Source organism: Chrysochloris asiatica, unplaced genomic scaffold, assembly GCF_000296735.1.
Source record: "Chrysochloris asiatica unplaced genomic scaffold, ChrAsi1.0 scaffold00013, whole genome shotgun sequence".
In the NCBI taxonomy this organism is placed as follows: domain Eukaryota; kingdom Metazoa; phylum Chordata; class Mammalia; order Afrosoricida; family Chrysochloridae; genus Chrysochloris; species Chrysochloris asiatica.
The window spans coordinates 26,273,552-26,290,540 of record NW_006408531.1 but is presented as its reverse complement, the minus strand read 5'-3'; the positions used below and the strand labels follow the sequence as shown (position 1 = coordinate 26,290,540).

The following is a 16,989-nucleotide window of genomic DNA, read 5'->3' as shown; positions in this document are numbered from 1 at the left end:
TGGTGTTGGAGGAGAATACTGAAAGTACCATGGGCTGCCAAAAGAACCAACAGATCAATTTTGGAAGAAGTGCAGCCTGAGTGTTCCTTGGAGGCCAAGATGGCCAAACTTCGTCTCTCATACTTTGGACATATTGTCGGGAGGGAGCAGTCCCTGGAGAAGGATATCATATTTGATAGGGTGGAAGGTCAGAGAAAAAGAGGTAGACCCCTAAAGAGATGGATTGGCCAAGTGGCAGCATCGATGGACTCAAGCGTGGCAACAGTTGTGAGGCTGGCCCAGGATATGGCAGTTTCGTTGTGCTGTACATAAGGTTGCTATGGGTCGGTACCGACTCGATGGCACCTAAGAACAACAACAACAACAGCATGGGTTTGAATCGACTCAACAGCACTTAACAACAACAACAAAGATTTACAGCCTCGGAAACCCTACACAGGGTCACTATGAGTAGGAATCGACTCGATCACACACAACTACCACCAATCCTGTTATTGTTGTTAAGTGCTGTCAGATCAGTTTTGAGTCATGTTGTTGTTAAGTGCCATCAAGTCATTTCTGACCCATAGCGACCTTGTACAGTGTTTCCGAAGAGCATCTGGTGAGCTTGAACCGCCAAGTTCAAATGGCTTTGCAGTCTGGCGTATTAACCCACAGCGCCACACCAGGACGCCTGACTCATATCGACCCTGTATAGGGTTTCCCAGGAATGGCTGGTGAGCTTAAACCGCCATCCTTGCAGTTCAAATTAACTTTGTAGTCCAGCACATTCACCCGCAGTGCCACACCAGACCACCACAGTAATGTATAATATATTGTAGCAGAGTAACTTATTAGTTACTATGGCCCTTCTAGTCAAATTTCTCCATTTTGTGATATATATTGTAAATCGAGCCTCTATGCCTGTGATTACGCACCCATTTCGAAATGAGTTCCTAGGGAGTAAAGATCAAGGTAAGGAGCTCTGGTAGCATAGTGGTTATGAGTTTGGCTGCTAACCTCAAGGTCAGTAGTTCAAAACTACCAGCAGTTCCATGGGGGAAAGATGAAGCTTTCTGCTCTTGTGAAGATTTACAGCCTCAGAAACCATATACAGACTGGCTATAAGTTGGAACCTACTCAATCCCACACCACCACCATCACCAAAGATCAAGGTGGGGCTAAAAAGTAAACATTACAGTGGAACTGAGGATTAAGGATGCCCCCACTTTAGTAGAGGGTGTGACTCAAATCACCACCCTTAGCTCCCAGCTTATAAAACTGCTTTGGAAAAGCTTGCTCTTTTGCCCTGATTTGGCTCATTAAGTCTGACCTCCAGTTCGTAAGACTTTCCACCCATCACCTGATCTGATTCATCAGCTACCACAGCCTCCTGCATCACCAGATTGTTGTCTGAACTGCCTGTTTGGGTTCCTCAGCTTCTGAGACTATGTAGGTGAGAAGCTTCCTCCACACTGAGCTCTGAACTAGGATTTGATTTGGGACTTGCCAGACTCCACAATTGGGTGAGCCATTTCTTTTGACATTTGTGAGTTTTGCATAACCTTTGGGCCTTGAGGGCAGGGAGGAGTGGTGCCTGCTATCAAAAACTACAGTAGGGCACAAGTTGTAAAAGTCAACAGATGGGATATCTTTAACTTCCAACTCATAAAGACCAACCTAGTGTTGACTTTTATCAAAGAAATTATTCATTCAAGTATATACTTTCATTTCTTTTCTTACTAAAATACAGTATAGTATAGTTGATTACGAATCGGGCTGCTAACCTCAGGGTCAGCAGTTTGAAATTACCAGCTGTTCCACGGGAGAAAGATGAAGCTTTCTTCTCCTGCAAAGATTTACAGCCTCAGAAACCCTGTACAGGGTCGCTATGAGTCGGAAGCAACTCCACGGCACACAACAACAATAGTTGGTTGGTTGTGTGCCATAAAGTTAATGCTGATAAATAGCAACACTGTGTAGCGTTTTCTGAGGCTGTAAATCTGTACGGGAGCAGGAAGCCTCATCTTTCTCCTGTGAAGAAGCTGGTAGATTTGAACTGCTGACCCTGAGGTTAGCAGCCCAGCTCCTTATGTTACCAAGGCTTCTCACAAGCGGTGTTAAATCTCAGCAGCCCATCCTCAGAAACCCTATACAGGGTCACTATGAACTGGAACTGACTTAACAACAACATAGTTCATGGAATAAGCATTTGACTGTTAACACAAGTCAGTGATTCAAACTCACCGACTCGATGGCACTTAATAACAACAACACAGTTCATTTATTTGCCATTCCACTTTCTTCATCTGTGAAAGTAAAATAATTATTTTCAATATTCCTACCAAGAAGGAATATTGGTGTGAGCCCATTTGTAGATGTCTTTATGCTTCTTTCTAAATGGACACATTGGACTAACAAGGGGTATCACTGTTATATACACACACAAACCCTTGAGCTTTCCTACGAAATGCAAACAATTCAAGCAGACACTACTTTCTTTGGCTTTAATTCTACCTGAGTTCCTGTTGTTGAAATAGTTCTGGTATAGTGCTATAGGATACGTGCTAAACCTCAAAGCCGGCTTGAACTACAAGATCAGAGGTTCAAACTCACCCGCTGCTACTTGGAAACGCTATAGAGGGTCCTTATGAGTTGGAAATGACTCCAACAGACAACAACAAAAAGTCACCTGTTTGAGAATTTAGCCAACACAATTCAATTCATGATTTCTATTAACGGAGTTCTACCGTCAAACAGTGGAAACAGGGATTATTTCATTTAGAACTACTTAATTGGCTACTAAAACAACTGTAAGTGTCAAAATAAGTCACTTCTAACTTTTATAGATTATCAACACATGGGAGAGGTTGCCAAAAATTCAACTCAGAGTTAAGTAGAGAAATGGCAAAGTTCCAAAACAGAATTACTGGGATATTTATACCACTGGCCCAGTGTTTTTCCAGAATGCCAATAATCTGAAAAAGCCATACAAACCCAAATTGTTTTTTCAAAAATTATATAAATTGGATATTTATTGCTAAATTATTAACTGTGAATCAAAGCAATTCCCTCAATTTTTGTCAAGAATACTAAAATAAATATAATTTCCATAACAGAAACTTCATGGAACTAATCAAATATTTTATGTAGAATTATGTTTCATTAGGGGAGCACAGTGGCTCCATAGGATAAGCACTGGACTGCGAACCACAAGGTTGGTGGTTTGAACCCACCAGTCACTCTGCCAGTGAAAGATGAGGTTTTCTGTGTCTGCAAAGATTAAAAAATCGTCACAAATCTTACACAGAGTCACTATACATCAGAACCGACTTGACAGCACTTAACAACGTTTCATTAAGAAAACATACCATAAAACCCATTTCAACAAAGAATCTTAAATTTGTTAAATATCAACCTCCAGAGCTAACAGTTCAACCATTCAAACATAAAAATAATTTTTTTAAAGTTTTCCAAAGTATACTTTATGTAAGTTACCTCACCAAGCTCAGGTCATATGATATTCGAATTTCAATCCCTATTTACAAAAAAAAGAATTTAAAAGTCTCTTTCCATTCAGAAGTATACCAGGGGGGTTCAAAAAGCTTGCAAAATGGAATTACAAGATAATGAATTTTTTCCATGAACTTTTTAAGTCCCCTCATATGTGCACAAACACATTCTGTAACATTAAAAGGTTATTATATATACATAAATATTAGGGGACTTTGGTTATCAATTGAAACAAAATCAACATGATTGATGTAGTCTCCAATTATTTTATAATCAAATACCATTTTAAGATATATCATGAATTAATAGAGCACCATTATTCAGTAACTGACAAGCAGTGTGAGTTCTGATGAAAAAGACAAGTCATGTTCAAAAGCAATTACAACCTTTTGAGGCAAAGCGAAACACCATTTGATAAAGGAATACAGACCAGATACACAAAATCAAAGGAGAATGTCTGAGAGGAATACACAGAGGGAAATTTTTATATCTACAGAAAAAGAAATGAATGTATTTAGATAAAAGCAAAGGCTGATCTAATAAACAAGTCAAAAAGAATTTTTCTCCTCTTCAGAAAATTAAGTACAAGACCACACACATACACACACTCCAAAATCTAGTGTCCTTTGTTTTGTCTTTAAGAACAATCTTAAACTCTCTTGATGTTTCCAGCTCTGAGTCTTCTAGGCATTTCTCTTCCTGTCCTCTCTAAAGAGCAAGTAGGGAAAGGAGAATAGCATTGGGCAGATGAAAAAAGCATTTTCCAGGCTTCTCGGAAGCAGGTCCATATTTAATATGACTTACACTGAGTCATTTATATAACCTGGAGCAGACATACAGGGGACCTCAAAAGTATTAATAGGTTGACAGCACAGTTTCTCTGTATAGTCATATCACATGAATTAAATATGCTTGAAAAGACATAAAACAAAACCCATAATAACCTATCATTTGTGGAAACACAAGGTTTGGTGGGAGGATTGGCATTAGTACTGGGTAGTGGAGGAATCACATTTCCAGTTTTTAAGAACATGTCCAACAACAAAAGATATTTGGTAAAAACAAAAAGGCTGAACTGTGCTTTTTGTGGAGATCCATGCAGAGCTTTGTTGTTTTTAGAGAGGAGTGGGAGGCACTACGGCTGAGGGGCAGTGTGGCCGAGGGTCGATTTATTTTTCAGATTCACATTTATGAACACAAAGAGCAGAGCTGTCAGCAGCACACAGGCCAGGGCCCAAATAGCAGCCAGACCTGCCTCTCCCCATCTGGTTAGGACAGACACAAGATGATATCTTACAATCCTGGAAAATAAACAGATTCAGATATAAGGGACTCGAGGGAAAAACCAGTTCTGGGAAATGTCCGGTTACATATCATTATTACTTATTAGAAATTTGGGGTTTTAAAGAATTGAGGAAACAAGGGATACCTGACCAAGCAAAAGCAGATAATCAAAAAGGCAAGCCCTAAAATAAACTGACTTTCATGCACCTTTCTAAACCAAAAAGACTCAAACCCATTGCTACAGAGACAATTTCGACTCATAGCAACCCAAAGAACAGAGCAGGATGGCCCCACGGGGTTCCCAAGACCATAAATCTTAACAGAAACAGATTGCCACATATTTCTCTGGAGGAGCCACTGGCGAGCTCAAATGGCCAACTTACAAGTAGCTAGCACTTAGACCACTGCATCACCAGGGTTTATTATGCACCTTCTTGTCACTGCTGTTGGTAAGAGCTGAGTTGGTTCTGGCTCATAGCAAGCCTGTAAAGGGCATGAACTGACAACCTCATGATTAGCAGTTTAGTGTTTATCCTACAGTGCCACATCAGGACACTGTATCTTCCTAGTAGGTAAAGAAGTAAACATTAACACATACAGCAAGAGAGCAGATGCATGGAAAATAGCACTGCTTAGATGAGTAGCAAGCACCTAACAGATCCATTCAAATGAGTGCACATTGACAGTGTGGCAAGCCAGGAACTATATCCAAGGCAGGATCTTAAGCTGCATTTCGAAGCCCACATCTTACTAGAGAGACAATAGTCCCTCTCTAGGTCAGTAATAAGACTGCATCTAAAAAAACTGAATATTATTTTCTACACTGAGATGAAGAAGCTGAACAAGCAACAGTTGAACAAACCGCTAAAGAATCAGCTAAAAATATATTTCTTCTCTAGAAAGAATACTAGAAATGTTCAAAGTGATTCTCCTTCAGATATACTTCATGTAACAATTTACACAAGATAAGTCATTTAAAAAATAAAAGGATAATGTTTTGCACTGGACTGATAAAATTATGGTCTGGCCAATCTAGGATGCTTATGTTGAAGAATGATTAAAATTAGTAAACACAAAGCTGTAAAGCAAAACAAAAATCCTGAAAGATCTGTATTCACCAGGGAGAGTGTGAATGCAGTAAAGGAAAGGGCTGAAGCTGAGGGAGGCACCTCGACTACTTTCATGTCTCATGATTACACTCCAGCTAGCCACACAATGCTTCACAATTTACTGTGCTGACTCACATAAATTACTTCATTTGATCCTCATAACAAACAGTGTGAGAAGGTCAGGATAGGTATTATTATCCCTAGCTTACAGATGAGAAAACTGAATTTCCAAATCACATAATCATTGACTAGTTCTATCAGTAATCTGAAACTAAAAACTTAATTCCATCAGGGTATTTCCCAGCTATGCTAAGTATCAAGAGAGGTTAGCTACACAACCCACAGAGAAAACTTCAGCATGTATTTGTGCATCTATGTCTCAGTGTCTCTATAATGACAAGTGGCGTTAGAAGCAAAAGATAAAACTGCAAGCATATAAATATAAATATGGGAACTTTGGTTTTAAAGCAGCTCACTATGCAGAATTTTTATACTTTAAGCCAAAAGCTAATCAAGAAAGAAAAAACAGTGATAAAAGCAATCATTTTAAATTGTAAACAATGAAGACTACTGGTCTGGGTGATGTATTAAAGATCCAATTATCTTTAGTCTTCCAAATTTGTGAAACATAATATTTAGGAACCACATGGTACTATCTGAAAGTGGTAAACTGGCCTTAGTAGATGTAATTTAAGACACATTTAACAGGATATTTTTAAAATTCTGTATGTGTCTGTGTTTTAGACTTCTAATATAGTTTTATTTAAATTTCTCAATGAAAACAAAACTTTCTTTAAAGCAAAATAAAAGAAAAACAGAGAAAGAATACACCTCCAATCTTTGACTCAATGTCTTGGCAACAAATCTGAGTATCATAAGTTTTGATGATAAGAACACTGAATGATTTACTATAGCCAGGAAAAAGAAGTGTTTACAAAACAAACTTCTAATTTATCAAGAGAGGTAGACCCACAGTCTGACTTGAACCTCTGGGGATAGAAGGCATTAGTTTCTGGGCTTATATGTAAATTGTGGATAGCATAATCAGACACAATCCTGTGATGGTGGTGGTGTTAAGTGCTGTTAAGTGGGTTCTGACTTATGGTGACCCTGTACGGGGTTTCCAAGGTGAGTTTGAACCGCCGACTTCCTGGTTCAAACTGACCTTGAGGTCAAGTGATTATCCTACAAAGCACCTATAAGAACTGCTTTATTTGAACTCACAATACTATAAATGTACATTAAATGTGACTTCCAGTCAAATGTTAGTGTTTGTCACTAAAGAAAAGCCAAATATATTTAGTTAAATTACTTCAATTCTAAGAATACAGTTAATTGCTCATTTGAGTTATCAGAAGTCCAAGGATCACAAAACTCATCTGGCACATTCTACTGGAGGAAATACAGTATTCCCTTGTTCATTAAAAAATAAATAACATTTGAAAAGAAAAGTTTCTTTACTACGGAAAGTTTATCCATCAGCTGCTGAAACATTAATCGTTGAAACTCTCGAATACATGTAAGTTAATCAGGCAACTAGTAGAGTTCAAACTTTCAATTAACAAACTACATGCCTTTTCAAACGTCGGTTCTCCGTGCTGTGCCAAACACTATGCAGAAATCAATACCCCACCTTGCCTGCCTATAATGACTTGCATAGAGTAAGGACATTATGCGTCAGAGATGCAGGTAGTAATGCTTTTTCCGGAGAGAATCAAATCAGCCCCCTGGATCATTCATTGGATACAGCAGCTGCCCTCTGCATACACATCACCTACATTCTAGTACAAGTGTTTTCCCTCCACATTGCTGTTATTTCATAATCTCTGCCTGCGAGCACAACACATGCTGCAGCCTGAGTCTGTTGCCTAACTCCCTTTATAGAGTCCTAAAGGGACTGGAGAAGGAGTTCTGGTAGCGTAGTGGTTATGAATCGGGCTGCTAACCTTAGGGTCAGCAGTTCGAAACTATCAGCTGTTCCGCGGGAGAAAGATGAGGCTTTCTGTTCCGGTAAAGGATTGTAGCCTCGGAAATGCTGTACAGGGTTGCTATGAGTCGGAATCGACTCCACGGCACATAACAACAACAAAGGTTCTAGAGAGAATGTATAAACTGTTATTCCGGAAAACAACAATTTGAGCTTATTTTCAGGAAACCAAGCAGCCATATGAGAGCAAGTAACAAACACAAAGTAAGTTCTTTCTCCGCAGCCTCCGCCAGAAGCGCACATGTACCTTTCTCCTTCATCCCCTAGATCACTTTTGCACCTCCATCTGCACCCATGATCCCAGGCAGCAGAGGTGCTTGCCAGACAATCTGAGCTAGCTGACCTGGCAAAAAAAGTTGTCAAGACTGGGCGAGAGGCAGATAAGTGCCCAGGAGCCCGCTCCCCAGTGTCCACCTGGAGAAACTTCATAGTCCCCAGAAGAGAGAAAGAAGCAACAACCTTCAGGAAGGGTAACAAAACTGGAAGAAAGCAGAGGAAGGAACCGAGAGCCGGGGTTCCCCGATTTCTCAGTGTGGCTTTACTTAAAATCCAAAGGACTATCGTGCGAGGCTGAACCACATCCCTCCTTTTGGGTTTTCCTGGGAGCCAGCAGTCGTTTTCAGCTTATCACAGACCGGCTCTGGGAGTTCATGAGCCACCTTCATGAACTCCCATTTTCCGGAGATGTGGAATCTCTCTTTGGGTCAGGGTTTCCCGACTCGACGTTCAGAACGGTTCGGCGTGGTTCCTTCGAATCGTATTTTAAAATATCTTACAGGCTCCGCCAGTACGCGTATGAAACATTGTCCATGCAAAACCTAACTCACAGGGCAAGTCCAGTAGCAACCCCACACTGGAAGAGAAGAGGTGGGGGAGGGACAGGGAAGTATCCGGACAATAGTCAGGGGAGGTAATTCCCGGGACAAAAAGCACCTGGCAGAGCGCGCGGAGGTCAGTTCCTTTGAAATCTCCACATTTCTGACAATGGCTTCCCAGGGAATTTTTTTTTCTTTTTTGAACACTGTAGTGGCAAACAGCAACAAGCCTGCACCACGAACAACAAAGTGGCCGTACCCACACTCATAACTACTTTTCTCTTTTCTCTCTTCTCCATTAACCTAGTGCACACTATGCTAAACGCCAAGGTTGCCAATTTCCCAAGCCAAGCAAGGTTTCCACACACTAAGGTCCGGCCGGGCCAGCCCCGCGCCGCCGCACACTGGAACAATGGGTCGCAAAGATGAAAGTTACCTGCTTCCAGTAGTGGACGCAGGGTCTGGTGCCCCGGATCCCACCTGACACCATCTGGGACATCTCACTAACCGGTACACCCCAGACCACGAAAGCTTCCCCAGAATGATAGCCCCCGGCCCTAGCGTGGAACTGGGTCCACCCTCTGGAGCCCCGAGCCCGGGGCAGGCACCGGGGATCCTGGCACCCTCCGGCCACTCACCTGCGGAGAACTGGCCTTGGGCAGACCCCAGGAGAGACCACGGTGAGAAGAGTAAGAGCGCCATAAAAGCAGGGAGCGCTACAACCGTTGTATCCATGTCGACTTTGGGAGAAGTTTCAAGCAGCTTTGCAAAGAGCTGCCGGGAGAGATCGCAGCGAAATCCACGACAGAGGAGGCGATCGGACCTCGAAGGGTGAGCGCGAAGAGTCGGCAGTCACCCTCGGACACTTTTCCCTTCTTGGCGGATGCCAAACTACCTCCGTGGCGAAAGCGTCGCCCTCGTTGGTAGCTGGCCGTGGCGGCAGCTCTCCATGCTTCGCGAAGGCTGCTCCTGTTAGTCAAGAGTTACTTTGCTCGGGGAGGGACGGGGGCGGAGCCGGGGGTGACGTAGCCCCGTGGGCTCCCGGCGCTTCTAAGGAATGCGAGCTCAGGCGCGGCTCCGCCGCCTGCTGCCAGAGAGACGCGCGCCAGCCCGGCCGCGCGCCCGGTGCCTCGCGCCGCCTTTGTTCGCTGCTACTGCCGGAATCAGAGTTCCGGGGCAGCGAGCGGGAAAAGGGGACCTGGCACCGTCCACTGCCAATTCCAGAAATTCGAGTTGGAAACATGCGAGTTTGGTAAGCGATGCTGCTGGACCACGGAGGACGAGCGCTAAAGCACCCGCCGCCTCGCCTCGTGGAGTGGCGTCCCGGGGCTATGTCCCGGTGGGGGGATTCTACCAGAGCAGCTGCTGGTAGGATGAAGGAGGAGTGTAGAAGCACCCTAAAAAAAAAAAAAAATCCCACCCCCACTGAAAATTTACAGTTCGTTATTTATGTAATAACGAATACGACACCTCACCCCCATTGAAAACTTATTGTTCCTTATCCATATAATAAATAGAACTTGAATGGAAAATAAACGTTCAGTAACTTTCCAGTGAACAGCTGGCGTGTCTCCTTTTTGGTTTATTTGTCATTTGCCAAATGTTTGAATTCACTCTCTGCTTCATTGGCTTTGCTTGTTTTGAAACCTTCAGGCCTTTTTCCACTTCTCTCACCTAGGAACTGCTTCAGGACTTACTTACTATCTAGCCCTTTCTTTTGAATAGAAGAGGTGGGGGGGGGGTTGGTGGGGTTGTTTCAATAATATCTAATAGCCGATTAAGACATTAAATAAAAGAAATTTACACCGACAATGAAAACAACAGCAAATTATCCATGTGGAAGGAGAAGAATAATGCCATACTGTGACAGTTACGTTCAGGTGGTGCTGTGTTGAAGCGCACAGTTGCTACTGAAAGGTCAACAGTTGAAACCCACTAGGTGAAAGATGAAGCAAAGATTTACAGCCCTTAAAACTCTATGTGGCAGTTCTACTCTGTCTTATAGGGACAGTGTGCATCAGAATCCACTCAACAGCAGTGATATGATTTGGTTTGGTTATAACAGTTACTGTATTAGTTTGCTACTTTCTCAGCAGCTTGAAGTGGTTTCATCATATGCAACCTTCACTTGCTTCTGTGGTAAGGTTTTATGACATATACTTTTATTCATTTTGGTAAATTATCAAAGAAGTGTGGTTACATATGAATAAATATAATAATTTTATTTAGAATTGTGATCTCTGTATAATTTCTAGAACAATAGATTCTATTGATTGGCATCTGTCAGTTACTCATCCTTTGTGAATCTAGACCATGTGAAATTCAATGTAGTATATGCTGGAGTGGCCCCGTGGGATAATGTGCTGGACTGCAAGGTCAGTTTGAACCTCAAGGTCAGGGGTTCAAGCTTACCAGTCTTTCCTCAGAAACCCTATACAGGGTCGCTATGAGTCAAAACTGAGTAGAAGGCACTTAATAACAACAACAGTATAGCATTTTTATATTTTCCGGAGGCATATGCTGTTCCTTTATTCAAATTAAATATGTGTGTATGTGTATAATACACATCTATATCTGTATATATACATATACACACATTGTGTATATATCAAATTTATGACTGTGTGTATGTGTGTGTGTATATATGAAATTAGGAAGGAAAAGCCTTTTTATTTTTTTAATTATATAAGAATAGCAGTTTGATTAAACAAAATTTGGAGTCTTCCACCTAGCGTATTAGCAGACTGACTAGCCCAATACTTGTCAATTCAGTTCAGCATTTTTAATCTTTCCTTGGGATACAATATAGAAATTTTTTAAACACATTTGCCTACAGCTGTTAGCACATCATCACCATTTCTCTTTCTTTGAGTGACATTCCTGGATCCCAGATTACCAAAAACAACAACAACAACAACCTGAAGGACATACATTTACTTTAGGAAGGACTTAAACATTTTAAAATTTAGCAGCTATTTGCCTCAGAAAAGCAAAGCCCACCAGCTATATACTAATCCAACTATTTTTAATTCATTTAAAAAGATAGTGGGAGAATATGACTTGTGTGTGTGTGTATTTAAACACCAAGAGAAAAAACTTGTTTAAGGATAGACCTACAGTATAGAGTCAAAGCGCATGTAGTCCTTAATTTGCCCATTCAGGTCAACTAAAGGAACATTGATTTTACTTTCTCTATCAAAAAAATAATAACTATAACAGGTAAAAATATACTAGATGCTGTCAAGTTATACAATGTTTCATTTTCTCATTGAGTTCAGACAACAATCCATCCACAATGACGTAATTGTTATTACCATTTCTCAAATGAGAGAATGAGGTTAGAGCACATATATTGGTGAGAAGTACTAGAGACACAGTTAAAACTTAGAAGTGGGGGAGAACAACAAAATGAAGAAGGAAATGATAAAAAAGAGGGATCAACCAACCAGCAAAGATGCCTTCTCACTAAAAATCAAAGAAATGCAGTAGAACTTTTGGGCAAGTGAAATCAGTCTTAAATGTGGAGCAAAACTCAATAAAGACCAGATGTATTGATCTGAGTCTGGTAGAATCCCTGAGACTAGGGTCTTAGACACCCTTCAGACCTAGACCTGAACTCACCCCTCAACTTTCAGCCAATCAATGTGCAGGCCTGTAGGGTAAACAGTAACAACCAGGAGGTCTGCAGTCTTTAGAACTGTCAACCTTCGGAGATCAAAAGGGCAGCATTTCCCTGTGGATGAAGCCCAGAAAGCAGGAAGGGGTGGGAAAGATGGATGAATGGAAATAGTAAACACAGGGGAGAAATGAGAAGGGTGCTGTTACTTTGCAGGGATTACAATCAATTAAAACAAATGTGCATGAATTGTTGAATGGAAAACCAATTTGCTCTGTAAACTGTAAACTTTCACCCAAATCACAATACAAACTAAAAAAAAAAAAAGGCAATTCAGTCATTCTGTCTTTGGTGACAATAATGATGGTCATAGTGGATTGAAATCATTTGAGCAGAAATCATGTGTGTCTTCTGCCTAACTACAAACCAAAATCAAACCCACTGCCACCAAACCATTTCTGACTCAGTGACCCTATACAGAGTTTCTGAGATTCTGAATCTGTATGGTGCACACAGCCTCATGTTTCTCCCATGGAACTGCCCTTCTGGATAGCAGTCTAGCACCTTAATCCACAGTGCCACCTGGCAAACACCAGGAACTTTGTACTTTTGAAAGAATGAACAACATCAATCAAGGAAAATAAATTAGTTATAACTTTTTTTAAAATTTGATACCATGCATTAAAAATCACTAAAATGCAAAAGAAAAATTTAAATCCTGATTTTTTTTAATATTTAATTTTTTATCATTTCCATTTTGTTATTGTTAAGTGCCGTCAAGTCGATTCCTACCCATATCGACCCTTTATAGGGTTTCCGATGAGCAGCTGGTGAGCTTGAACCACTGACCTTGCAGTTCAACTGGCTTTGCAGTCTGGCACATTGGAAGTAAATAATAAACAATAGAGTGATTTCTTAACATTGTTGTTAAATGCCATAGAATCAGTTCTGACTCATAGTGACCCTGTATAGGGTTTCCGAGGAGCGACTAGTGAGCCTGAACCACCAACCTTGCAGTTCAAACCAACCCTGCAGTCCAGTGCATTAACCCACAGCAAGCACCATACCAGGACTCCCATTTTTACATTATCCTAAATAGAATATGTCTCAACCATTAGAAATGATGATTTTGAAAAAAGAATAAGGCACAATGTGGAAATATTTGTGAATAAAATTTAGGTAAAAATTATCAGAGGACAAAACTTAACATGCCCTATGACTTTTGTTGGGTCCTGGTGTGGTGCTGTAGGATAAGCACTGGACTGGTAACTTCAAGGTCGGAAGTTAAAACCCACCAGTAAATCTGGGAAATCCTATACAAGTTTGCTATGAGTTGGAACCTACTTAGTGGCACACAACAATGTGCTTGTTGTCAGTTTCTGTCACGTGGATTCCAACTCAAGGTGACCCCATGTGTGCAAAGTCTAACTAAGTCTTCCACAGGGTTTTCAAAGCTGTGAGCTCTTAAAGCGATTTGCCAGCCTTGTCTTCTGAGGAACCTTTGGATGGGTCCCAGCCACCAACTTTTACTCTAGTAACTTACCTTTCCTAGCCACACAAGGAGACTACACTATGATAAAAATCAAGAAAACAGATGACTGTAAAAACCAACAACAGTAATTATATGGCGCTACAGGATACAGATTGGACTGCAAGGTTGGTGGTTCAAACCCAACAGCTACTCCTTGGAAACCCTATACAGGGTCACTATGAATCAGAACTAACAGCACTTAACAACAGCAACAGATGTAGGATAATAAAATTTTATGTCTGTCCTCTATTTTCCTATTTATTCTTATATTGGTTATATTTTTTATTTTTGTAAGGTTGAGTTCATTAGGGAAATGTGGTGGTGGTGGTGGTGGTGTGCTATGGAGTCAATTCCAACCCTGCCTAGGGTTTCCAAGGCTGTAAATCTTTAGGAGAACAGAAAGCCTCATCTCTCTCCTGCAGAGCAGCAGGTAGATTTAAACTGCTGACCTTGTGGTTAGCAGCGCAGCACATAATCCACTTACTATGCTACCAGAGTTCCTTAAAGACACCATAGGTAATAGTATGAAAATTCTTAAAATGTCCCTTTAAGGCAAATGGGGGCTTGGTCTTGATCTCCCCAAAAGGACAAGAAGCTAGTTAGTTAGCCTCAATGTTCTCTGGCAAACACCATGCCAAAGAATAAGTATTTTAACCAGAACTGTCCCCACTCCCACCTTTGAAAGTAAGACTTTATAGAAACAGCGCAGAGGCATGGAGCAGTGTAAAGAAAGTCTGAGAGAGGAGAGGTGAAGAAGACCTAATAAAGAATCCCAACTTTTGGCTCTACATTGAAAAAGTCGTTCTATAAAATGTCACTGGAATCTATTGTCTCCAAGAGCCCCTCTGAACTTCTCCCCACATCATACCTTTAGAAGTACATGGCAGAGTCCAAAAGCCATGCTTTTGAAAAGAGAATGATGAGAATAACCCTCTTGTTCTGTAAGGAGAGAAACAGCAGAAGGCTGCTGAACTCTTCCCACAAGGGCCTGTGTTCTGTGAAGTAACTTCCCAGCAGCATCACCACACAGCTTTAGGTGGGAATCTCACCTTTTGTCATCCGGGCTTCAGTGTACATCCAGGGGCTGTTAATTTCTTGTTTCACATTCCAAGTCTTGAAGACAGGACAGACTGAATGAATTGAGGGAGAGTTCATGATTTTCTTGACGTTGCTGCTGTTGCTGTTATTTAATATACGCTGTGTCATGCAATTCCAGTAAATCTCCTAGTGGACTGGATCCTCCTGTTCTGCCTTGGTGGCCACCTAGGGAAAAAATTTAGCCAATTGTGTTGTTTTTACTGCCGTGCAGTCAGTTTGGACACATAGCTACCCTGTTACAGGGTTTCGCAGGAGCAGCTAAACTGCCGACCACCTTGTGCTTAAAAGTCCAGTGCTTATCCTACAGAGCCACACCAGGACTCTGGCTATATATGAGGGAGCTTCAAAAAAGTTCCTGGAAAAAAATGAATTAAAAGGTAACAGAATTTTTCTATGAACTTTTTGAAACCCCCAGATATGTCTTTTAAAAAGATAGTTTTGTAGTACTCTGGTTGCAGATTTACCACTTATTGCAATCATGAACTTAAAATTAGGAAAAAAAAATACATTCTGTGGGATCCCAGTTCCATCAGATTATAAAAAATATAATTTGAGAAATAGCATCTCAAGATTGAATAAACTTGGGGAGCTCAGAATTCAGCAAAATAAAACAGCTTTTTTACTATAGGGCCTTTACCTTGGTTACCAATACGATACTGTATTGGTGGAGAGCCAAACATGCAGTGTTTCTCAATGTTTTGATGATAGAACTCTTTAATAGGTAAGCATCCCTCAAGATTGGGTTCCAGGGAATGGAATTTATGCAGTACTGCCTAGTTTTTGCTCTTGTTAAGTGCTTTCAAGTCAGTTCTGACTCGTAGAGACCTAGTATAGGGGTTTATGAGACTGGCAATCTTTGAAGGAGCAGAAAGCTTCATCTTTCTCCCACTAAGCAGCTGGTAGGCTCAGACCACTGACCTTATGGTTTGCAGAATTTTTCTTATTCTGCAGAGTCACCACATTCCCAGGACTACCTTAAACAACATTTAATATCGCTGGACCTCAATTTCTTCATACAAAAATAAGACTAATAAACCTTACCTTAGATTTTTCAGTAGATTAAGTGAAATATAGATATGGATTTAGTTATAGATATCATGTGGGTTTGTGTCACCCAGTGTCAAGTCCCCCACCCTGCTAGGCAAGAAGCCTGACCCAAGCCCACTCCCTGACATTGCACAGTGCCCCAGCTACCCCATCCCTCCTGGCATGCCCAATGCTTCCCACAGCTGTTCCCCTCTCCCATTATCCAGGGTGACACCCTCCCATCCACCTACTCACCTGCACTGAGATTGACAGGTGAGTGGGGGATGAGCTACCAAACTGGGTGACAGGTGACATGAACCCAGGTGAGTCCACTGTGTTGCCACCTCTCCCTTCTGTTGTGCATGTGCCACCCCAGACCTGGTGTTTTGCTATCACACCTTCTGACAGTGAGAAGGGTTGCAGTCTTCACCTACCTGTACCCCAGTACCAACAGTGCCACTCTGTATATGAACCACTACTCATCTGGGGTGCTTTAGGTGTCTCAGGGATGCTCAAAGCTATGCAACTGGTATTTTAAATGCCAGCAGGGACACCCATGGTACACAGGTTTCAGTGGAGCTTCTAGACTAAGACTGGGGGGGAAAAAAGCTAGTGATCTAGAAAAAACTGGCCAGAGAAAACATTATAAATAGGAGAGAATATTCTCTGATTATAGTGCTAAGAGATGATACCCTCAGGATAGAAGGCACTCAAAAAACAACTGGGGAAGGTCGGCCTCTTCAAAGTATAATCAACCTTCATGGCATGGATAGAGTAAAGTTTTTGGTACTTTCATTTGTTGATTGTGACATAACTCAAAATCGGAAGAAAAGAAAAAAAGGCAAATATTCATTAGTAACTGGAATGGGGAATGTACAAAAATTAGGAAACTAGGAAAACTGGGCGCTTTCAGAAATGAAATGGAACATTTAAAGATCAATATCCTAGATGTTTTTGTTGTTGTTCAGTGCCGTTGAGTTGGTTCTGACCCATTGTGACCCTGTATAGGGTTTCCAAGGAGCAGCTGGAGA

At 41.3% G+C, this 16,989-nt stretch overlaps 1 protein-coding gene across 4 annotated transcripts in view; it reads right to left on the bottom strand.

Annotated features, from left to right (window-relative positions):
- The window catches only part of PTPRK (protein tyrosine phosphatase, receptor type, K), a 756,434-nt gene extending 746,647 nt beyond the window's left edge, over nucleotides 1-9,787 (bottom strand). The window contains exon 1 of one of the 4 annotated variants that reach the window (XM_006834676.1): nucleotides 9,326-9,787. In XM_006834676.1, coding sequence (XP_006834739.1) covers nucleotides 9,326-9,422 — 97 coding nt within the window. In that variant the 5' untranslated portion in view covers nucleotides 9,423-9,787. The remainder of the gene's footprint in view (nucleotides 1-9,325) is intronic. The other 3 variants (XM_006834677.1, XM_006834675.1, XM_006834678.1) reach the window with 3 other exon arrangements.
- Between the last annotated feature and the right edge of the window lie 7,202 nt (nucleotides 9,788-16,989).